We start from the raw sequence: 25230 nt of genomic DNA on the forward strand, positions 1-25230 counted from the left end.
AAACGTTTGGAAATATTGAACAACAGTTAGTTTTCAGAAGTAGGAGAGGCTTTGAACCATTCGTTTGCAATCTTGATGCAGGCTAGAATATCCTGTGCTGGTGAGGTCTGAGAGGAAGGAAAGGTTAGCTGGCACTGGTCAGCGCGCCTGCTCGGGAAACACTAAGGAAACATGCAGTCTGACCTATATAAGTGAATGTTAAGGGAAGGAAGCAAGATACGATGCAACGATTGATGGATAGATGCTGCGGTTGCTGAAGTCATTTTTGGGTGTATGCCATTTGTTACACTCATTTTGTGCTAAATTTAAGCATTTCTGACTACTAAATGTGATACAAATGGTCAAAGATCCTCAAAAACCCCACATAAAGACGCCAAGACCTTGAGGAACACTAAAGAAAAACACATGCTGTCCTATTTGGTCTCAAAAACTTAAAACATTTAGAGATTATTGTAAGAATTGCATTTTTCAGCAATTGGATAGTGAGCACTTTTGTTCTGAAAGTTGCTCAGAAACCCCCTTATTGTCAATTTACCGAGCAAAACCATACATTCTCTGAATGCCCTAGGTCTCCAGTTTGTCCTGGTAACACCATGAATACAACTGGGCTGACTGAATCAATAAGAGTCCCAGCTTTCCAGTCAAACCCAATTCATGCAATTCTGAGATTGTTTAGGGACCCCAGTATGCAGAAATATTCAAACACACAGTTATATAATAAGGGAGCATAACACATTTATACTGCATAAGAAAACTGCATGGTTTGGACCTATAATTATGCAGGTTTAGCATAAAGTGGTAATGTCTGCAAAGGGGAGGCTTGTGGGTATCCACAGCACCAGATTATTCGGATATCTTTAGGGCAGAGGTGAAGGGACCCCTCTAAAAATGGGCATACCAGTTTTTTTCTCTCCAAAATATTGCCTAACTCTTGAGTGTTATTTAGCATATTTCCCAACAAAATATTATGACTAGGTTGGTACCAGTGGATTCGTTTGGTCTTCTAATAGACTGACCCTGAGTGGAAGAGATGAATCTATACAGAAACAAAATGTGGAATGTCAACAAAGACAAGGGAACATCAAGTTACAAGCTTGAAATATTTATTCCCCTGGTTGCATGGCAACCTTTATGTGCCAACAAGAACCCTCATAACACCACAGCGTGATTTTTACACTTATATTTTTGTGTCAATTAAACTAACAAGGTACAGTGTGTTAATTAAAGGTTTTAAAATGTGCTAATGTGAGTATTTTTTTTTTTTTTACTTTAATGCTAAACTTTGCTAACTGGCTTTACACTTACAGACATGAGAGTGGAATCAATGTCATTTAACTCTCGGCAAGAGAGCGACTTTTAGAAAAATATTTTAACATTTTAATTAATTGTTCACTAAGAGATATGTTCACTTACAGGCTACAGTGTCTCTATCTCTGTTGGCCAGACCAGGACACACCTGTGCATAAATGAAATGCAAGTGACTATCTTCTAGTCTGTGCGGCTTTAGGCCCCCCAGGGCTCTCACTGGCATTACGACAGTCCCATTAAACAACTGTGAGAAAGCCTGGAGGTGGGTGGAATCAGAGAGATGGCTCTATTTGTGGGTAGATGGTGATGAAGGAGGCAGAGGTGGTGGTGTGACTTTTTGGGGAAGAGAATAACAGTAAGACAGGTACAATGGGGAGGTAATGACAGATGAGAATTTGATTTGATTTAGAAGATGATGTTGTGATGATACTGTAAGAAAATTTAGAGGATGGAGGTTCGAGGAGAACATTAATCTATCTGAGTGCACACAGAGGAGGAAAGTGGATCTGTGATGGAGAAAAACAATTATATGATCATGATAAGGAAGAGAATGTGGAGGATAAAGTGACAAAATAGAATGATATGCAAGGAGTAATTGAAAATAAGGTTCATATGATACAATATGTGGCCTTAATGGGCCACTGTGCAAGATTTAATGGCATCTAGCGGTGAGGTTGCAGATTGTGACAGACTGATTACCCCCTCCCTAGTTCCGATTAACAGTACTCAATACCTTCTAGATATTGTACAAAATAACCAAGTTATTGGTAAGTAAGTAAGTATGAAGTAAAACTTCTGCAGTCACATGATACCTGTATTTGTTCTTGTTTGTACCCAGATCTACGGAAAAAATACTATTTGTATGGTTTCGTCGCAGGCAATCCCCGTAAGAATTTTTCAGTTCTTGACCCGCCATTAAAGCAGCTACAACCCACTCTTCATCAACATTTCAGCATGTTGACATGTCACCAAAATGTTCTGAAGTATGCCTGTACTACCCACCTGTGGCATCGGATAAAAATAAAAAGCAGTGTTGGTGGCATTTTATGCCACTGAATGCTTCTATTCACATGATGGGTATCAAATTAGGTAGAAAGAAAGATTACAAATAAACAACTCTATCAGTTTTACTATACATGTGCATCTCAATAAATTAGAATATCATGGAAAAGTCAATTTCCATTAGTTCAAGTCAAATAGCCACAACCAAGTATTGAGTGCATATCGATGGCCATATTTTTCAGAGGCCAACATTTCCATATTAGACATACTTTTTCAAATTGGTCTTTTGGAATATTACTTTTTTTTTGAGACACTGAATTTTAGGTCTTCATTAAATATAAGCAATAATCATTGCAATTAGAATAAATTAAATAAATTAAGACATGGTATGTTTCATTCTGCGAGTAATGGATCTAAATAATGTGTTATTTCCACTTTTTGAATGTAATTACTGACATAAATAAACTTTTCTATGATATTCTATTTATTGAGATGCACCTGTATCTTTAAGGGAAATGGCATTACTTGTAGCGTAATTTTTTCGATAATTTCAATATTTTTTTCCAGTCCTAACCTACTTTTCTTCACTCCTCCTTTCAAAGCATGTAGTACATCCTACAGTGGCCTTCAGGTCACAAAAAAACACAAAATAATCTGGACAACTGTAGAAACATGGAGATGAAACAAGGCAGACTCCCTGAAAGAGGGCCTGCTCCCTGTATTTATATGAAGGACTTATTCTAAGCTGAAAACCCAACAAATCTTAATCCAGGTGATTATACACTCATGAAAACTTAATTCTAAATAGTGTTTTCCCCTTCTGCCAGCAGATCTACCTAACTTCTACACACTGCATCTTTGAGGCCTCCAGACTTGGCTTTTCATAGATACCTCACCTTTTGACACAGCAGCTGTTGTTTGTGGGGCCTCTGACCCTTTGATTCACCTTACTTAACCCATTAAAGCGTCGTTTTGTAGTATTTGTAGTTTTTTCTACCTATTTTCGGTCTCTTGGCCAATGAAATGCATCAGAATACATGTGGGAGTGTCGCAATCAAACACGTTGATTTAAAAAACTTTATTGAAGGTTTGGACAAATAAACTCAACTTCTTATAAAAGCCAAATTTATAAGCTCTCAAATATAGGTCTTACAGGCATTTTTTCCAGGCATTTTAGGCCTAAATGGGTTAAATAGAGACTCGAGATGCTCCTTCATACATCTCCAGGTCCTGAAATATCTGAATCAACAGCTGTGAGACAGACTCCTTTAAACAAGCATCGTTAACAACCTGAAACCAGCCACCACATGTAGTGCAAAACAGCTTTTGATGATTTGCTTCAGTTAAGTGTTTTATTCTAAGTTTTATTGAGCGCCCGGATCTGTTTGCTGTTGGTTCGGAGGTTAGACTCGGAGACACCGGAGCGACTTGTGGCGAGGGACATTTTCCATGCATTTGTAGAGACACTTTACGCGCAGATGGTGACAACATGTGGAAGTGCACACTGCAATTTCACACAGCAATTAGTTCACAACTAAATGATGTGTGTTTGTGTGTGAGAGCTTTCCTCTGAGCGCTCGTGGCAGCCAACTGTGTACCAAGTGGTGAGATTTCTGTAAAAGAAATTAAGAAGACTAGGGGGAAGTGGAGAGCAGAAATAATTTGTGACAAGAGGAAGAAATTCACACTGCCGACTTAATTCAGTCAGTGTTCATGATTACCTTATCTGCCCTGTTTACTCATGATTGATTTTCAGATTTAATAGGATTAAATACACTTGTTGTCATGGCAGCACTCATTTCATTGCCACCATATTTGTTTTCTATAATGAAGTGAGAGATTTTTGACATGTTCCGTATTCCAGTTTTTATTAAATATTGTACCATGGTAATGGATTAAGCAGGTTTTCATGAGTCTACTTCTCCACACATTCATTCCCGGACATCATTTACTCATTTTTAGTGTTTTTTAAATGGCCCTTGTAACATTTTATTTGAGCTGTCACTCAAGAAAACAACTGAAGGTACAAAAAATTAAGAGTCAGATGTTGGAAAAACTCCATTACTATGATGACAAGTTCAGACAAACATCAGTCATATATCGCTAATGAGCCCACTCATTTGTATGCATGAAACAGGCTGCAGGGTGGAGCGGGACCAGCTCCGTCACCCTGCAGAAATTCTTAATAATACATTGTGCATGTGATCGTGGCCCTTAGGACTTGCAGCCAGTCTCCAAGAGACTGGAGAGTTGGGATAGTTTGGGGTATTTAAAGTTGTGTTGTATTACTAATTTATCCAAAATCCACAATAAGTGTATTTCCTACAACAGATGTTCTGCTGTGGACTTTATATGGATTTTAGCCACCTAAAAAAGGCCCATATCAATCAATATCAGTCTGACGGGGAACATTCAAGCAGTTATATCCATTATGTTCTCTGCAAAGCCACCAGACTCCATTCTCAAAAACAATAATTTACCTCACAGTACAATGCTTGGTACATTGCTTTCTATTATCTAGACTTGACACCCAAAAAACCTGACTTGACACTTGAAAATAAGATCATGTAAGCCTTTTTGACAGGTAAACTTCTAGAAAAATAAAAACATATATGTAACTGCAAAAGGTAACACTTGATTCACAACTTATATATTCTTAGACCTCTATATTGGATGACTTAATACAGCTTTGCAAATAAAATGTTAAATGTAATTTTAAAGGCCACGATTCAGAGACCAGAAGTGTTTTATTTTGACTTGGCTTATTTACATGGAACACCTTCAGGGACTGGAGACTTGCTCTGACAGGCATAATACTTACCTCTCATTAGTCACACCCTGACTCTTGTGTACTGATAGTGATGAGGCTAAATGAGGCCAATGCAGATGTCTTCTCTCCAAATCCAAATTTCTCACCTCTGGAATACAAACTCCAGGACAGGCTCAGCATGTCTCTGTCACACAGAGACTAAGCTAGTTTAAAATCAAATCCTCCTTACCTCCACAGAGCAATGGAGCAATGGCTGCTCAGAGGATCCAGATGGTTCCGGTTTTCAATTATAGAGATTTGATTTTGCGACCGAGGACATCTGCTCTGTGTCGGAGCATGTTGCGCTCGTCTGCTGTTTGTTGTCGTGGACTGTGTTTATGTTTATGTTGAGCTGAGAATTATGGGGGTTGGGATGCCAGCCAGTAGCTCTGCACAGCAGGAAGTGCTATTCCACCATTCGTTCTTCAATTACAGCGTGCGCTAATTCAGTCAACCAGCCGGTTAAACAGCAGACAGCTAATTTAGCACAGCTCCGCTTGACAAGCTAATAGAAAGGACAGCGCTGACAGACACACCACACTTAAAGTGCGTGTGCTTGTGTGTGTGGCTCATTAGAGATGCTGTTTATGCAAATGTCATATTACTTTTGGCACAAAATTGGGTTCATCCAATTTTGGTAGTATTATTGCAGTATCCGATTGCTACAGTCCTCTTTTAGCTGAAGCCATTATTTATACCAGAGTATGCAATTTCATGGCTCTTTCTTTTGTTTCGCAGCATATTCTAAAGAGAAATTTTTTAAAATTAAAATTGATACAAAAATCAGCAGTTTGTGGCATCAAGTTTAGTGCTTTAATGTCATATATCCTATGCCAAATCCTGTCACTTTTTGTTTTAATAGATTCATTTTGAAGTCTGGTGAAGAATTATGACTAAGCTTTGTTAAGATAGTTATTCTAATATTTTGCCCATGAGGTACCTTGTTAATTAAGAAGGCTTACCCCCAAGCTTTGATAACTTTGAGTGTTGAGAGTCTAGAGATGCTGTGTACCAAATCTGGAGATGATTGGATCAGCAGTCAGTGGGGAGTTCCCAATAAAATCATGAACACTCCTTATTCATATTGTATATTACAGTGTGTGTGTGTGTGTGTGTGTGTGTGTGTGTGTGTGTGTGTGTGTGTGTGTGTGTGTGTGTGTGTGTGTTGTGTGGAAAAAGAGGAGGAAGATTTGCTTCATAATTTCATCCTTATTAGAGTCGCACTGCCACACACCCTTAACATTAATTTCATTAGTTTCCAGTGTTGCAGACAGTCAAAGATCTCATTTAAATAATCTAACACGGTCTCAGTGACGGGACGACCCAGTGTGTTTCAAAAGATTATATCAGTGAATCTGACCTAGTTATACACATATTAATATACATTTGTTAAGGCTTGTTTTATTAATTTACTTTTCAGAATATATCCCAGATAAAATCTGCTGACCTAGTTGGGACTTTTATTGTGAAAATCTCAACTCATGTCACATGTCTTGTCAAAGATGCAGTTCAACAGAAAATAATGGTCCACACAACTTTCCATTTATCATTTGGTGCTACACAAGTTCATCAACTGGCTAACCTGTTTGATCTGTAGCTAGCAGTTAGCAGTGATGGCTATCTGAAATCTGTTCAGACATGCATGCTCAACATCACTCACATTCCTCTCGGACAGGTCCAGATCTGCTGCTCCTGCACACGTGCACAGTGTTTGACTCTTCTTTCACACTGATCTCATACTATTCTGTACAGTGTGTACAAGTTAACAGAAAGAATGAGATTGACACACAGAAGATAAAAAAGATAACAGATAAGTTCAGTGAACTGAGGAAGGATAGGAAAATCAGCACCAGCCTTTTAAATCCCTGAATAGACTCATTGATGCATTCATGGAGGAATGTGTTATATAATACAGCCCAGTGGTAACATAATGCAACCATAAACACTTCTTTTTGCATGTTCTCATAAAACATTTTGGCTTTGATCTTGTAGTGCACAAGCACATGATTTAAACATCTGAAGCTGTGGTTTGGGTTAGTCATGGTTAAATATGTTTCAGCCATATCAGAACTTTCACTTGCAGCAGTCTGTGCAAGTCCATTGAGCAACCCAACTTTAAACCCTGACTTAACACTCTGTCAGTGTCAAAGCTGTGGTTTTGCTTTTAATCTAGAGGGAGTCTCGCTAGCTGTTTCTCTCTGCATGCAGTCTTAATGCTAAGCTAAGCTAGGCTAATCATCTCCTGGCCAGAAATGAGTGGTTTCAATCTTTTCGTGTTATTTTTGGCAAAAGCGGATGATTTTAATCACCAAATAGTTAAAATTGGTCTCTAAAGTTGTGAAAAATATATGCTTAAAGGTCGATCTCCTTTTCCAGAGTCTCCCCCAGAGAGGTCGGGACGCCGACGCAGCATGCCAGGCAGCTCCTCAGACAAGAACACACCCACTATGGAGGCTCCAGCCACCGCAGCCACACCTTTCAGAGTCACCGTGAGTACTGTGAGTTTTTTTATGTATCATCCATGTCCTCTCTATTTGTCTTCTGACTTTGTCTCCAACTCCACCTTAGTGTGCCTTAGGAGGCTTTTAGCTGTAAGATCAGTGTGTACGGAAGGCTGGTCTGGTGTCCAGATGGACCCATGCCAATCTGAAACTCATTTACTTCAAATGTTGGAACAGGGCCTTTGATGTTCAGCGTCTACACATCACACATCTACACATCTTGGGTTTAAGTTCAGCACACCATCCTCTGCTGGCTTTTTTACATCCTGTGTGATTTTTCATTGCATGTCACGCCGAATAATTTTGACATGTGAGCCAACACGCACACTCCTTCACCTGCACACTCCTTCTCTGTCAAACACACGCACACACACACACGCACACACACACACACACACACACACACACACACACACACACACAGAGCAGTGCTTTGTCTGTCATCCTGCTCTAATTCAAATCTGCTATGCTTTCTGCCATGTTTAATTCAATAGATAAACAGCCAGTTAATGAAGCAAAAAATTCCGCTATGAGTCATCAATTTCAAGCTAATTAGCAATTAGCAGTGCATATTTCCATTAATAAATAATGAGCGGGGTTATGACGGCCTGGAGGTGAACTGTAAACAGTAAATGTTAGGCCAGCAGGGCCAAGAGCACTCAGCACTCCGTCTCTCATAAACACTTCTCCAACGCATGTTAACTTTCAGCCTGTGTGGAGCGACACTCATAGACAGCATCCAGTGATTTCAACGAGGAGGCAGCAACAGTTGCTCATAAAGTTGGATTAAAATATTTTTTCCCTCTTTCCATGAAAATGATTGTGACATTGTGATGTATTATTGACAGATAAAATGTATATCTCCTCAAAACTTTATTAATCAATCTCTTCCAAACACATCACACTGCAAATGAAAGCACAATTAAGGAGGACTGTGTCTGAAAACAAAATGGGCTGTATATGTAGGTATATGTCTGTAAAGTTGGAATAATTTTGTTTTAATAATTATATATGAATTATAATAATAATAATAACAGGCTGAAATTTAAAAAAAAAATAGAGACAAATACATTTAAAAGGGCAGTATATTAGTGTAATGATGTACATACATAAATACACTTATTATGTATTATGGGCTATTCCACATATGCCTACATATATATATATATATATATATATATATATATATATATATATATATATATACGTATACATCTGCAACTACGGACCCACACACACATATAATAAAAGGATAAATAACCACTCATCTATCAAAAGATATTGTTCAGTCTGTACTAAAACAAACTGGGATGCTTCTAAAGCTTAGTAGAAGCCCAGAGTAAATAAAAAAACAAACAGGCCAGACCCACTGGTATTGGACCACCTGCTGAGTGAGAATAAAGTGTCTCATGAAACATTTGTAACTGTATTTGAGGAGTTGCACATGTAAAATCACCACAGCCTGATGAGCTAAAGCTTGCCAAACTCTCTTCTGTTCATATAAAAGACCGGAAATAGTGTTTCCTGGGAATATCAATTGTAACCTGCTGTGAATGTGTGAGTATGTGCTTGTGTGTATCCTCCCTTCTTTCTGTCTTGTGAATGTGAATTGAGTCATTGAACCATTTTATTTTTCTACGACCAGGAATCACCAAGTGGATATAGGGAGATTTAAAAAAGAAAAGAAGAATAAAAAGCTTGTAGGAGACAGAAAGGGTCAGATAGAGGGGCTAAATATTGATTAAGTGTCTCTTGCATAGCTCCTTGTATTCTCCGGGGAAGAAAGAGAGCACTGCAGCAAAGTCATCCTGCCTCCATCACATGACCACTTAACTTATTTCTGTGGGCTTATTGCTAAGCAGCAGTGACTCCTAGCACAAAGAAAGCTTCTCTAGATAATGTTTGACCCTTGGCTGCACTTTTTCTACACACTGCCCCCTTCTGGCTGCTAATGGTGGCACAGTGGACTTCGTTCCCTATAGCAACTTTTTCATCAGCTTTTGTTGGGTGCTAACTAGTGCTAACAAATCATATTTAACTAGAAAGTTGTTGATATTATAATATATTTGCTAACAGATCAAATTGATACACTTACAGTAGAGAAATACACAATATTTATAGTTTGTAGATGGATTGTCGGGTGGATTGGATACAGGCATGGTGGTGCACATAAATGTAGGAATGCAAACAGGACGACGTTCATGCAGGCCGTCGCATTCCCCTCCTCTCCTGCATCTCCCACTCTTAGCAATGACAAACCACCCCTCACTTTTCTCCCTCCAGTGAAAAGAGTTGTGGTGACATCTAAAGTACCCCTCCTAGGCCTTGAGCTAAATCTGTCAAAATGTTTTTCTCTCATGTTCTTTTGCAGAGACTTGGTTCAATGTCTGCACACACACAAATGCATGCCACACACACACTCTCACTCATAAGCAGATCCTCCGGCGCTTCTCAAAAACAATTTCTCCCCAGTAGGCATGGAAGGAAACTAAAATCTCTCCAAAGCATAATCTTCCACAGCCAATTCAGAAAAGACTGCATACATTAAAAATAAAAGTTACAACTTGGTAGTTTCTCTTATTCAGTGCTTGTTTAAAGAGCAGACAAACAAACCTTATCTAAGTCTGTCACGTCCACGTCCCGCTGATTGCACTAGCTGGCTGGATTGATTCTCAATTGTGACTTAGCTCCTTATCCAATCTCTCCCCGACTCCATTCCCCCCGCCAACCCCTCTCCTCTCAGATAATAGCAGGGGGTCTAATTGGACAGGTATGTCTCTTGTTTTCATCAGGTTGTGCTAGAGGAGGACAAGAGAGGTTGATATGGAAGCAGGGAACACCCTGCTGATTGTCCAGGCACTGATTCTATCAGCCCCCATTAGGGAAGCCTGGAATTGCCAAGCCGAGGGAATAGAATTAACTTGTTGCTTTAATTTCATGAAAAAAGAAAACGTAAAAAAAAAAAAAAAGCACAGCGATAAAATTGAGCTGTCCTCTTGGTACTCTGATTTAATAGGCTTGGACAGGCTGAGATTACGATCAAGTATGCACTCACACACACACATATACACACAAGGGCATGCGCAAGCTAACACACATTTGCAGAGTAACATAGTAAATAAGGACAAGTTTGTTGTTTTCACAGCCATCAAATTCCCTTTGGAACCAGTACAGTTGGTGAAAACCAGCCTCTCCACCCCTTCGAGGGGAGGTCAGATTAATCCATCCCCTCCTTCCACTAATTAGCTGTCTACCGTAGAAATGTGGAATAATTAAAGAGCTTATTGAAATTCACCCTAACATGCGCAATGCCCCCTGTCAGGTTGAACTGGCTGTAATGGCCGTATCATGTTTCTGTGTGCAAGTATGTGTTTACAAAATGAAACCTAAAAGGACAGAAAAAACATGATATTAATGAAAGGCCCACCGGACATTAATTAATTGAGCGATTATTATGTATTTCCTGTGTGAAATCATTGATATTTGTAGTTTTTATTCAACCAAGCTCACAGGGAAATGGTATTCCCATGCGTACATTTATATAGATTTTCCACACAATAGAACAATGACATGATGTATGATGTCTCATTAGGTGTCAGTTTTCATTGTGTATGCTTGGAGTCACTGGCCATGTTGGCTTTAAAGGGATAGTTTGGCTTTATTGTATTGGGTTTATATAAGGTACTTATCCATAGTCGGTGTATTACCTGCAGTAGATGATCGGTTTGGAGAAGCAGACAGCGGTACTGTACCAAAAGGTATTTTAGTCACCTAAAAAAGGTGACTTAAACTTATCCATTTAAGTGTATACTATAAAATATTATATATTTTTTTGAACATTTTTACGTTAACATTTGGGGAACTGAAGACATATCTATGCTCTCTTCAAAGCCACCAGACTCCATTGACAAAAAAAATAATTTTACCTTGCAGAGTAAGGGACTTACTGGTCTACCGCTGCCTCAGTTGTTTAGTTTGCTTGTGTTACTGTGTGACCTTGGTGTTTTAAAGGGGATTGTTCACCAAAGTCACACAATAATACAAAAAAGTAAACGATGGAGGCAGCGGTAAACCAGTGACTGCCATCTTCTGCAAGGTAAAATTACAGTTTTTGTCAATGGAGTCTGGTGGCTTTTAAGAAAGCATGAATTGGCTGCAGTTTGCCTTGCATAGACCTAAACAGGACTGTCTGAAGGCAAGATAAAGCTGTAGGTTATAAACTGACTATGGATAAATACAACCCCGCTTCAATAAATCTGAAGTGTCGCTTCAAGGGCTGATCACATACAGTGTAACTAAATGGGAAGTTATTGAGCTTTTTACAGTGTGTTTTTCAGTTATCATGAAATGCCACTAAACAGTTCCATGGTATGTAATAACTAGAGTCATATGTAACCATATGCTGATGCTTGATCAGAATATAAACCACAGAGAGGAAAAAAAACTTTAATTCTACTGTATTTGACCATGTCTTGTTTCAGCTGTGGCTCTATTCTCTCTGCAGCCATCGCCGTGCTCTGCTGAGCCCTGATCCACTGACGACCTTGTCACTCATTTGCTGCACTTTTCTCCTCACTTTCCCCCTCGTTTAGTTTCATTCTATTGCTTTTTTTCTATCAACTCATGCTCTGCCACCCCCACATTGTGCTCCACTTTTCCCATTTATCCTGCTCCTATAGCTCATCCCTCTCTGGCAGCCACTTACTGTCATTTTCTCCATTTTTTTTGACTAGTCTCACCTCTATTTCTGTCCTGTCTCTATTTCACCATATGTCTCTATCTTTATTTCTCTTCCTGCATGTTTTTTTTTCTCACTCATTTTGCATGAGCAGATGCTGAAGGCAAATTAAATGCTAACGTTTTTGCAGTGTGTCTCCCTCCAGTGGGGTTTAATCTGGTGTTAATATAAGCATCAGTCATGCTCAGTGACTGATTGTAAGTGGGGAAATCGGCCGCTACTATCTGTTGACCTTTAACCTGTGCAATAGCTCTGCCAGGGCTGTGACAGGCTGGCTGAATTAGAAAGCAGCGTTATATAATGTCGCATCGCTGTCCTCGTGCACCAAGGTTGTGAATCGAGGAATACGAAATAATCAGAGAAATTAAAAGGGTTGTGTTTCTCCCTGACTTCTCTCCCTTTTCCTGTCTCTCTTTCCCCCTCCGTGGTTTTAGAGTCCATCCATCAGGGGAAGCAGAGAAGTAAAAACAGAACAAGCAGCCACTAATCAATCCGCCTCGCCTACAGGGACAGGTTTCTATTCACTGACTTATTTCTGCGGATGGAGAAAAAAGAGAAGCATTTTAATTTGTTAGCTGTGAATATGCCAACAGCAGCAGGCACACACACTCCTCGGGGACTACAGCGAAGAGGCGTGGAATTACTATAAATTTGGATGTGATTTTGAATGATATTGAGAAATGATGAAAGGTGTGTGTCACCGCTTGCATGCATAGATGAGGATGTCTACCGCACTGCCATATTTGCCTTCAAAAAGTCAAAATCCTTTGCCTCCACTCAAAGCCTCTCCTCATGTGTTTTGAAGGAGCAGATCATAATGCAGTCAAGGAAAAACAATATTCGTACTGCAAAGAGTCTGACTCATATTTGTCATTGTTTAAAATGGTGCCTATGCTAATCTAACCACATGCCCACACATTCACATACACATATGCTGTGTATGATGGCTAAAAAAGAAAGAAAATGTGAGTTTGATTCAGAAAGCAACCCTGTCAGGAGGCCCAGGTGCCGGTCTCTTACCAACAGCAGTGACTCAGCCCTTCATTTAGTTAAAAGCCTCTGAACAGCTTTCAGTGGCGGCAGGTAGCAATGGTAATCCATTTGCTAGCCACTTTCTGCAGACGCACATACACCGTGTCGGATTACTATCTTAAACACAAAGTCTGATCATTATTATGCATGCAAACGATCAGTCATAGTTATGATGATGAATGACAGTTAATTTGTTTTATGTTTCATGTGACAATCTGTATTTAAAATGCATAAGATCCTCCCACAAGCTTAAAAAAATCCGGCACTAGCTGTGTTCCATTTTCATGCAACAGTGTGCCTCATGCTGCAGAAGTCTCCTCAATTTCTTTTAATTTTCTGTTAAGAGAAAAAACTCCAGATGCACCAAATGTTCCAGCCAAATCTGCTCTTACCCAGGTGTGCTGAATAATGAATTCCACTTGATCATAATTGTTTATTAGCATATGCGATGCCCATTAAACACTATATAAGGACAGGTGTTGTGCCGTGTGCAAATACTCTGGGAAATGACCAAGAAATAGAAAGAGATGCTATCAAGAAAAAGGCTTTAAAGAGAAGAACTTAAGCAGCAGTGAAATCGATGTACTATTAGATTAACTGAAACAAAGTTTGACCCACCTAAAACTGATGACAATCTAATAAATTAATATAATATGTGATATATAATAATCCAAATTTGATCATATGGTATTTGTGATATTTTTTGTTCGTTTTTTTAATGTTTCCTCAGCTGTTAAACTTGTGTTTTCTTGTGTTGGACAGGCAATTTGGGGACTGTGAAAATGTTTTTTTCTTATCTTAATAAGAGACTCAAATGTCCTCTTATCTAAGAAGAGACCAAAAATAAGAAAACACTGGAGGAATGCCAAAAAATCAATGGCTACTTAGAAAATAAGAAAATGTGGATACAAACAGAAATGTCTTTGTTTTTGGCTTCCTGCTTGAGGCTTATTGTCTGGACACTCTAGTTTTCATAAACTATTTTTGCAGAACAATAAATCTGTGTTCTTCACCCTCTGTGGCATCTTTTGTCAGACATTCTCTGCCTGGGAATTTCCCACGTCTTTCAATCCCCCTGTCCAAGTTTGTAATGCAGACCTTCTGTTATAAATTTGTAGTCTCTGAACTCAAACTGACTTATTGTCTCAGACCTTTGGAAAGCTCCCTCCAGCACCACAGAGAAGAAATTATTCAACTATATTCACCAGTTCGTTGAGTACTACTACTGAACTTTAAGAGTAGAAATTGTTGACGTGCCTCTTTAATACTTGAAGATTTTCCTCAAGCTTTCTCAGCACCATCTGCAGTTGGTTTTAATGTTTAACAGCTGTGAGTAGCTCCTAGTAGACTTTCTTTGAGCATTGCATTGTGGGACGGCACTGTACACTCGGAAAATAATGTTTTAATAATGTTTTTTCATGTGAATACAGCTTTTTTTTTTGCTAGACTCGATGTTTGTTTTGCAATGTGAAAACACTAAAAAGTCCTAAAATAAATATATACTTGGTCACAGCTAGTGTTTTGAGTCACTCCCGTGACTGGCGTAAGCATGAATATACTGACATTAGCATTGCTTTGTTCCTCGCCCAGAGTGTTTTTCTGATGACAGGTGTTGTTCATCAGGATGCTGTGGCTGCTCTGTGATCAGCTGGCAGCCTGTCTGGAAGTCTCTCTCTAATTATCCCTATTCCGTTGTTGCCCAGGGCGAGCTGCTCACACTGTAGGTGGTAATTATACAGGTGTGTTAATGGCCTGACTGGGGCTGAGGGAGGTCTTTTTCGCTGCGTGTCCCCTGTCACTATCTTGTGAAATGTGCATGAGACCACGGCTCCGTAGGTAGGGTTATGAGTTTCTTCACTACACTGTGGCTCATTTCAGTCTAATATTAACACTCTGGAGTCACTGAAAGCACGGTACATTACTTTTTCATGACGTAAAGACGAAGCAACATCAAGTTCTGCCCTCGACTTCACTCTAAAGTTCTGCCTTGAAACTCAATGCCAGTTTTTGTTTGATGATGATAGACCAAGTAGATACGGTCAAATATATTTAGTGTATATAGAAAATATATAGAGAATATAGAACTAGATGCTCATTTTAGCTTGTATATGTTATGTTTGCAACCCGTGTTCACATTTGCAACATTTAGAAATCTTCATTGAGCATGATTGCGTTTTTTAAAGTAAAAAAAAACCCACATCATATTCAAATCCATTTTTATGTTTTTTTTGCTTTCTTTTTGGTAAGACAAAGTGAAGAAATAGTTATCGGGTCATATAGGCGAGGTTGCAGTGAAGTAGTCAAGTCACTGACTCTTGAGTCTGAGTCCATCTCAAGTCCCCAGTGTCCGAGTCACCAAAGAAGAGCCTGAGTCGAGTCTGAATTGAGTCATAAATATCTTTGTTTGACTCCAAGTCCCAAGTCCCCAGTGTTCAAGTCCGAGTCAATAACAAGAGTCCAAGTTTGAGTCGGAGTCATCAAGGTTGAGTCTAAGAGATCCAAGATTGCCACGAGTTCTCCATTCTGGTACCTTCAAAGAGCTGATATACAAATGAAATGGGTCTACATTAAACATAATAGCACACAGAAGTGTTTACAACAACACATTTCTCTGTGCATTTTGAGGATTCGCATGAGAGAAGCTTGATGGAAACACTAAAAAACCTTTTTAAAATGCACATAAAAGATTTTACCCTCACATGAGGTGTTTTTTGTCTTTTAGTAAAAATAGTTAAATCGCTAAACAGGAGATGGAAACGCCTTTTCCAGATATTTCTGACGTAGCGAACATTTAACCCCCATGACTGATTTGCTGTTCCCGCTCTGCTGCAAACCCCAAAAGAAAAAGAAGCTGTTCCGCTCTCTGGGTCTTCTCTCCATTTTCTGTCGTGGGAGGCCAAAGTTGTCCGATTCGTAACCTCTTTTTGTTGTTGTTTTATCTCTCTCACGCAATCTCTTCTTCTTCTACTGTTAACTGATGGATTATCCTACAGCAATACATTAATGACCAAATTATGTTTATGCAGCTTTCTTTATTTCCTTTAAACCAGTTGATGGAAAGGTAACATTTCAAAATTTTGCTTGATATTTGCTTTAATGTTGAAAACGTGGCTAGTGTCTCCATTTCAGGGAATTTATATCAACACTTTATATTAAAGTACACATTCAACATTAATTAGTTGCTTATTAGCATGCAAAGTAGTACCTTATTGGCTCTTAATTAGTAATTATTAAGTATTTATTAATGCCTTATTCTGCATGGCTCTATTATACAACCAGTAAGTCATTAACCCATTGAGGCCTAAAACGTCTGTAAAACCTCTGGGCGATTTTAAAATCAGCCCCTAAAACCTGAAGTTTTTCTGGAAATTCAACAGAAGTGTCAACGCTTCTAATAAATAATAGATTTTTCAGCCTCTGTAGCAGATAGAAATGAAATTCAAAAAGTATTTGAGAGCTTATACAAATACTACAAAACGACGTATCTGCTTTCCAGGCTTCAGTGGGTTAACTAAGAGTTTTTCCTCAGTAACCTTTAGAATTATTGCTTATTATTAGTAAGTAAGGAAGTTGTTGTATATGAGTTACGATCTTAATATGCTTTATAATATGGACTTCATAAGGTGGTAGTTATGTAGGAAAAGACCATATTCATTGAGTGTTAAGGGAGAATAATTCTTATTGTGGTACTACCACCTTATAAAGTCCATATTATAAAGCATATTAAGATCGTAACTCATATACAACAACTTCCTTACTTACTACTAATAAGCATTAATTCTGAGGTTACTGAGGGAAAACTCTTAGTTAATGGTTGTATAATAGGGCCATGCTGAATAAAGCATTAATAAGTACTTAATAATGACTAATTAAGGGCCAATGTGTTACTTATTTGCATGCTAATAAGCAACTAATCAATGTGGAGTAGATGTACCTTAATATAAAGTGGTACCAGTTCTTCCAAAATCAACCAGTGGTTTCAAAATCCACAGAATCTGAATAGACATTAACATTCCAAAGTCAACTATCTGCATTGTTGAGAAAGTCATTTTTTAAATATGCTTGAGTCAGAATCAGAGTCGAGTCACGAGTCACAAGTGTCGAAAATCAGGCTTCGAGTCCAAGGTTGTGCTAAAAAATATGATACCAACATGGCATGGTTAACATTTTTTAGTGGCAGAATAAAAATATCCCAAAACAGACAAGATAGCCCAAGACTCCACAGGGTTAAGCCGATGAATGAAGTGCTGCTTTTGTTTGATTTGGTTAAAAAGCCACACCTGAGCCTGAACACAATCTAGTTTAGTCCTTTCTTTAGCATGCTGGCTTGCTTGTTAAGTTCCAGCTTTCTCCGTGCCGCCCTCGTAAGTTGCTCCATCAACTCTCGTTTTTCAAAGTCCTTCTTTTTCATCCTTGTCTTCCCAGCAGTGAAGTCTAAAAAAAGCTGAAGAAATATTAGTTTTTTTTCTCCCCTCTCTCTCTCTGTCTCTCTCTCTCTCTCGCTCTCTGTCTCTCTCTGTCTCAAAAACTTGCAACAGCCTGCCATTTCTGCACCACATCTCATTTCTTCATATTCTCTCGCTCTTAATGCCAGCCAACAGTTGCCATGGAGATGGCGAGGTGCTTGGGGGAGTGTGATTGCAGATGTTAGGAGAAGAAGTAAACACACAGACGCAGAAAAGAGAAGAATGAGAAAACTAATAAAGGGGTGTATCCATTGAATCAATGCATGATTATAAAACACATGTTTGCGCGTTGCAGTTTGTAACATAAACTGACATAATTACTGCTTCTGGAAAAAAAACTGTCATTTTTGCATAAATATTGCCTACAAGCATATTATGTCTGTGCTTTTTGAGAGTCTTTTTTTTATTGTCAAGGTCCTGTCTGTGCATGTGTAGGTAGTTTTATGCCTATTTGTATTCAGGGAATACTGTGTGCTTGACCTTGTCCTCACTTTTCCAACTGTGAACATCGCTCTCACTCTGATATGAAGATCTATACTCATTTATTACCCATTAACTATTCATGACACGCGGCCTCAACCGAATTTAGGACGTGGATCACAAATGTCGGTATTAATATGTTCCGTCCCGCTGCCAAGTTGAGCCCGATGATTGACATCTCAGAGACTTCCCTCGCAAAGTAGCAGTGACAATGTTTTATTGACTGTCTCTGTGTCTCTCCATCAGGGCTTTCTGAGTCGGCGGCTGAAGGGCTCGATAAAACGCACCAAGAGTCAACCAAAACTTGACCGCAACTCCAGCTTCAGACACATCCTTCCCGGCTTCAGGAGCGTCGACAATGACAGGTAGGTGTTTGTTTGTGAATGCTGGATTTGTTCATGTGTCTGGTCTATTCTGGTGTCTCTCCTCTGCCTGATGGCTGGTTATTCAGGTCAGTGTTGACATTTGCGTGTTGTGTTGTCAGTGTATCGTGAAAAGAAGTGACTCTCCGATCTGTCACTTCTAATATGTCTCGCTCTTTCCCTCTTTCTCTCTGTGATACATGACGAATCTCCTGTCCTCTGTTGTGTCATGCCATAGCACGTTTGGTTTCGAGGAGAGTTGTGGCGGATTCTGATTTATATGGCTTTGCCTCAACATTTGGGCTGGACAATAGAAACCATAGGAATAATATCATCATAATAGAAAGGCGACTTAAATTGTAAATTGTTAAGACGTGCGCCAACAAAAGAGGAAGACAGGAATAGTTATCGCCTGAAGCATCACCATCTAATAATATGCAGAGTAATAAAACTTTCTGCTCTCCCCTGTAAATAGACACATCACACATGCTGAGGCTTTTTTATTAGCATATGATAAGGAATAGGTACCTTTTTATGAATGTAACTGACCCAACATATTAGATCATATAAGCTCAACTTCACACATTATACAAGATTTAAGATTTCTGTATAATTTATTTATCTATTTATGAGGTTCTGAATCTACTAAAAGATCATTCTAAGCCTATTCCCTCTCCACTAAATGTTTTTTTTTTTTTACTTTTATTTATGTCCTCTAAAATGTCTGACTTTGAGAATCCTGACTGTATCTGTGCAACGTTAGTCACTATAGACATGTTTTTACACTAAAGGGCGATATGCACTTCGCTGCAAGCTAGATTTGGTACGTCACAATTTTGAAAAGCCAATCAAAAGCCAGTAAAGGAACCTCCTGAAGTATCCTCCAGTGTGGAGCTAACCTGTCAGTACAGAGAGCAAAAACACACTGTAACAGTGTCACAACTACCAATGTCTTGGCAGCTACTGCTAAACTGGCTAAAAAACAACATATACATGCTAACTACACCTATCTAAGTCTAAGTCTAAGTACTCCTCATTTGAGTCTGGAGGCTGAATCTCTCTAATGCTTACTGCAGCAAAGAAAATAGACCAGATTCTGTAACTTCTGCTGCAGTTTGCAGATGGTGAGCCGGGCACGGAGCTCTGCAGCCGGCTCGCACTGCTCTTTCACCGGTCAACCTAGTGCGAGCAGCGCTTGTTGGCAGGGCCACATTTGTCAATTTCTCTTCTCGTGTTTTCTTACTTTTAGGTGGAAAACCATGTTAAAAGAAATGTTAATCATTTCAGATCATTTTTACTTTCTTTAAAACATGTCTGGATGGGGACTTTTAAGAACCTTTGAAATCAGAAATAGTGACTTATATTTTGATATGCAATATATATTGTATATTAGACTGGGATGCAAAAATATACTGTAATAAACTTTTTTTGCTTCGCCTCGTTCATCCGGCTGTCCCACATACCATAATCATCAGTCCTTGCCATCTCTGCCCTCAGAGTTGAACCATACAGATCTATGTTAAGTCTTCCGTCCACAGCTCTACCCCATGTGATGGTGTTTCGCTCCAGGCAGTGATAATTGCCAGTTTTTGATAACTTCTCCTGATTTCCTCCGGAGTTCAGCCACTTGGCAAACATTTGCCCTCTCCTAATGACGTCAATTACGATTCCACACCGGGCTATGCTGACCTGCACCCGCACTCTGTATGTTTTTTGATGATCTTTCCATGCCTGCACAAGTAATAGCTGTAATTCCCGGCAACTCTCTTTGCTGCGTCTGGAAAAAAGCCAAGGTGTCCATCTGTGGAGATTAATTAATGGAGGTGCTGCTTTTGAAGAGATGTTCTACTGCTTTCGGTTTCAAAACTCCGAGCCGAGTCGCTGCCTCTCTTCGTACTTTTAATGAGGCATTAACATCACTGTCAAACTATCACAAGGGAACACTAGCGATTGTTCAGTGTGGAACATAGTGAACTGTTCCCCCGGTGCAGTCGGACAAAATGAACTCATACGTCCCCTTCTTTGTCCCGCTGTCTTTTCTCATTCTCTGTCCTACTTCTGCACATTTTTTTATGCCGGCTATTTTTCTAACCTCACTCCCGTCCGTCCATTTCCAACTCATCACTCTCCAATTTCCTTCTCATCCCCACACCCCCCTCCTTTTCTCTATTTTTCAAACAGTAGCGAGGTCTCCTAACCTATCAGCATTTATGTGTTTCCCTCTGATAAAGCGCCGAGCAAATATCGGACAGGAAATTGGAATGTTCAGGAGGTGTCTTATCTCTCCTGGTTTAATAGAGAAACACATACCACATACACCTCACTTGCAAATGCACACATTGACTCCTATATAATGATACGTCTCAATACACACATCCTCATGTAGTGGGAGAAGAGGTGGTCTAGGACTTTCAGGAGAAAAAGGATGGCGCGTGTGTGTGCGCTTTCGTATTTGTGTGACAAAGAGGGAGAAAGCATGAAAAAGTTGCAGATTGAGAGAGTAATGTGCTGTGAGAGGAGTCTGTGACACCTCCTGTCAGCCCGGGAGCAGCCTCCCCACAAGGCAGGAAAACGCTGCAGAAGAAGACAGGCTCGAAAACTGGCAGAAGAGGGATGATGAGACGAAGGAGAGATGGAGGGAGGAGGGAGGAAATCCTATACTCTGGAAACTCCCTGGTGTGCAGATGTGCAGCCTTTAATGTGAGAGATGCAGTGCATGCAGGGAACACTTAGTATTCACTTTGCATCTCAAACGTTCTACCACCAGAGAGTTATGCACAATATTTCAGTCATTTATATAAGTTTTGATTACTTAACTTACAAGCATCATCATGCATTCTCATATAACATCCCTCAGCATGTATTTTTCTTATGATTATTTTATGAGAGCATCGTACAGACACACACACACACACACACACACACACACACACACATACACACATGCATTTTCAGTGTGTGTTGGCTGTGATGACATTGTTAGGCCTTGTAGCCTGAGGCAGTCTCAGGAGAGAGACCTGCAGATGAGGAGCAGCTGGACTTCTAAAATGAAATATTCATCTGTGTTAATCAGAGGCCGGACACTCACTGAGCACTGAAAAAGCTGCAGTGTGTGGGCGCACACACACCGACACTGTACACACATACACACAAACAAATTACTGCATTTTTCGCCTAAAGGATTTAAATCTATTTGTAGTTTATTACACTTTGCAGAATCAATTCAGGTTGTTTTTTTTAGCTTTCAGATGTACTGTATCATCTAGAGATGGCGACAGGGTGAAAGTAATTCTTGAGGCAACAGAATAGGAAGTGAAAGTTGCAGTAAGATAATTTCTTACTGTAACTGTTCTGATGGAAGACAAGCTACTACAGAAATGTGGAAGCAATTTAAAATGTTTAGAAACAGTTGGGTATTTTTTTTTTTTTTAAATCTGCGGTATGTCGTGTGACTAACAACTTAATGAGTGTATGGTTTTTTAAGGTTAAATCACAATGAATCATGAACATTTTTATAGCACTTTGGTTGTCAAGATAACAAAAGTTCAAACTTTGATTCAATAAAAAAGACACTTGCTACCTCTTTTGATATCACAGCAACAAGAGGGAAAAAAAGCATTCCATGAACACAAAATGGGATATATATATCTATAATATATATATATTTTTAAATCTTCTCAGTGCTCTCTCAGAAAAAGTCACTGAACACACATTTGTATTCATGTGAATGGCTGTTTTATCTGTGCAACCTTCGATTGGTTTTCTTCGGTACTTTCAATGCTATTGAACTTAAAGCGTATTCTTGATTCTTGATCTTGTATTCTTTTTTTATCGTTTTAAAATGTGGTATAAAATACTATTGAAGTACTTGACACTTGGTACACTCTTATTATGCGCTGCCATACACTGTATCAACTACTGTTTTTTACTCTACCATACTTTGATTTAATGTACTCTGAAAAAGTAGAACAGCATAGTCGAATAATAGATCCATTTACAGCATGAATATCACTTTGTAGTCGCAAAAGAAATGTAGGTTATGATATGTTTGTTTAGTTATAATCAAGAGTCTCCATATGATGGTCTGTCACTGTTTTGTGTGCTGACCTGCATGTGTCTTGTTGCTCTCTGCTGCTCCGGTCTGCTCCACACATTTTATTTGTATCAGCGCCGATCTGACCCTCGCCAGCTTCCGCGCCCTCATCTGATCGACGCTGACCTTTGCTGTACTCTGTGGACACGCTGATGAATATCATAGTAGTTGCAACATGTCGGCTTTTAGAGTCTTTGGAAACAGCAGAGTGCTTCGGGTGGACAGTGCAGCACGAAGTGCGATTCATCTCTTCATATTGTTTCAGATGTAGTTTTTTATTTTTAAATTAACTTTTTTCTTTTAGAGACAGAAATGTCTTCATCAACTGCAGCAAATTAGTACCCGTCTAACGGCGTCGCGCTATTCCACTAATTGATGGTGGTGGTAAAGTGCAAAAATAAGTAGCAATGTGCTGATAGCAGCAGTGAAAAAGTTTATTTAAAGGGAAAAGAAAATGGAAGAAACCTGAGGAAGAGCAAGTTAGGAGGGATTCCCCCTCCCAGGACGGACAAAGTGAAATAGAAGTAATATGCTCCAAACTGAGCAACATAATTAAATTACGGTACAGACAATCCATATAAAAAAATATACAAATAATGTGAAGGGGAGACAGAAATGCACAGCAACAACAATAATATCACAAACAACAATAATAACTGCAAAAGTAGCAGTGAATATAATTAAATTCTATTAACAGCAGTAATAACAGAAATTATATCGGTAATAATAATAGAAATGTGACTTAGATTTATAATAGTTAGAATGGAAATAATGTTATAATAGTAGTAGTGGTAATAGCAGTAATAAACAAAAAATTACTACGATTTATAATCGTTAGTATGGAAATAATGTAATAATAATAGCAGTACACAGTACAACCCAATGTTGCTTGTTTGTCATTATAACTTTTTTCCTTTTCAACACAACAAAGATTTGTGCAAAAATTAATTTTAACCTACACTATTGAGGCAAATAGCAAGATTAATTTGAGTTAATTTCATTGTCTTTGTGGTCTTGACATAAAATTCTTTCGCAGCATGGACAGTCAAATATTTAAGATGAACAACAAGTTGGGTTTTACAGTGTAGTAATAGCAGTAATGATAGCACTAATATTAATTAAAATGTGACTATTATTGATAATAGTGGAAATGATTTAGTTATAATAGTAATAACAGTACTTGCGGTAATAAAAATAGGATTAATGATAATAATAACAGTGGCACTGGGTGTGAGCACTTAAACAAGAAATCTCAATTATCTGAAATTTCATCCAATCCTATTCGACAAGGGACAAAAAGCCCAGAAAAATGAATTATTAATATACTCCACCTTCTCTTTCGTGCTCGTTGCATCACACCAGATGTTGCTGGTCATTGGGATTCCGGGTCATTTATATGTTGTATGACTCATTCAGTACTGAAGTAAAAAGTTTTGTGTGTTTGATCTTGACTGACAGAACTGTGCTTGTTTCCTTGAGTGCACCCAAATCATTTATGACATCATTGCTGTCGTCAGACCCGCCCCCTGTCTTCCTGTATATCCACCCTTCCATATATAACAGGAATACATGTCTGTGTGGTGTCTGTGGCCACGGTGATGGTTGGATGCAACAAACTGATTGTGATCTGTGTCTAATCATATGCATATCTAAGTGTGTGTGTGTGTGTGTGTGTGTGTGTGTGTGTGTGTGTGTGTGTGTGTGTGTGTGTGTGTGTGTGTGTCTGTGTGTGTGTGTGTGTGTGTGTCTGTGTGTGTGTGTGTGTGTGTGTGTGTGTGAAGATAACTTCAGTTCTCAGCACTGTGGGCACCAATGACTCATATGTTTTTATGGAAGGACTGCTTCTTTCACACAGCAGGGGAGCTTTTTGTGCCGTCACTCACAGACTATGAATATCAGCAGATGGATAAAATGGCTGAACCGATTTATTACATCCGTATTTCTCTTCCTGTTTCTGTCCCCTGTCTCGCTTGTCTCAGACAATCTGCTCAGCAATATGCTTTAATTATTTTTGCATTGCATACTACACTGCATACTGAGAGATCTCATAGGTGCATGCTGGGAGAGGCTCCTGAAGAAAATAAAAGGCGTATGGAAAATGGATGAACACAATAAAATGCACATGAAGGAAGACAAAGACATTGTAGCATCAACATAAAACACAGGGAAAGTAAAGTTGGAACTTGACATTGTGTCATAGTGTTATCTCAATTCAAACTATCATCAAAATAATGACAGTCTTTGACTTTCTGCCATAAGAGATCTGTTAACTTTTCCGATTTCTTATTTTCACATTTTATCTATGAGTGTTATTTCAAGGCCTTCTTCTGCTTCCTCATTGCAAGGAAAATACTTATTTAGAGAAACTCTTATTTGTTTAATTTAATTTTAATTTGGTTTTAATTGAAAACTCCCTATCTATCGACAAATAACTTGGCA

General features: G+C 38.9%; 1 protein-coding gene across 3 annotated transcripts in view; it reads left to right on the forward strand.

The window, feature by feature from the left end:
• The window catches only part of LOC131992217 (disabled homolog 2-interacting protein-like), a 207886-nt gene that overhangs the window by 100443 nt on the left and 82213 nt on the right, over positions 1-25230 (forward strand). For 2 of the 3 annotated variants that reach the window (XM_059357702.1, XM_059357704.1), the window contains 2 exons: positions 7496-7608; positions 18583-18701. In XM_059357702.1, the coding sequence (XP_059213685.1) occupies positions 7496-7608; positions 18583-18701 (232 nt within the window). Of the gene's footprint in view, positions 1-7495; positions 7618-18582; positions 18702-25230 lie in introns of all 3 variants that reach the window. The other variant, XM_059357703.1, reaches the window with a different exon arrangement.

Source organism: Centropristis striata, chromosome 19, assembly GCF_030273125.1.
Source record: "Centropristis striata isolate RG_2023a ecotype Rhode Island chromosome 19, C.striata_1.0, whole genome shotgun sequence".
Classification (NCBI taxonomy): Eukaryota; Metazoa; Chordata; class Actinopteri; order Perciformes; family Serranidae; genus Centropristis; species Centropristis striata.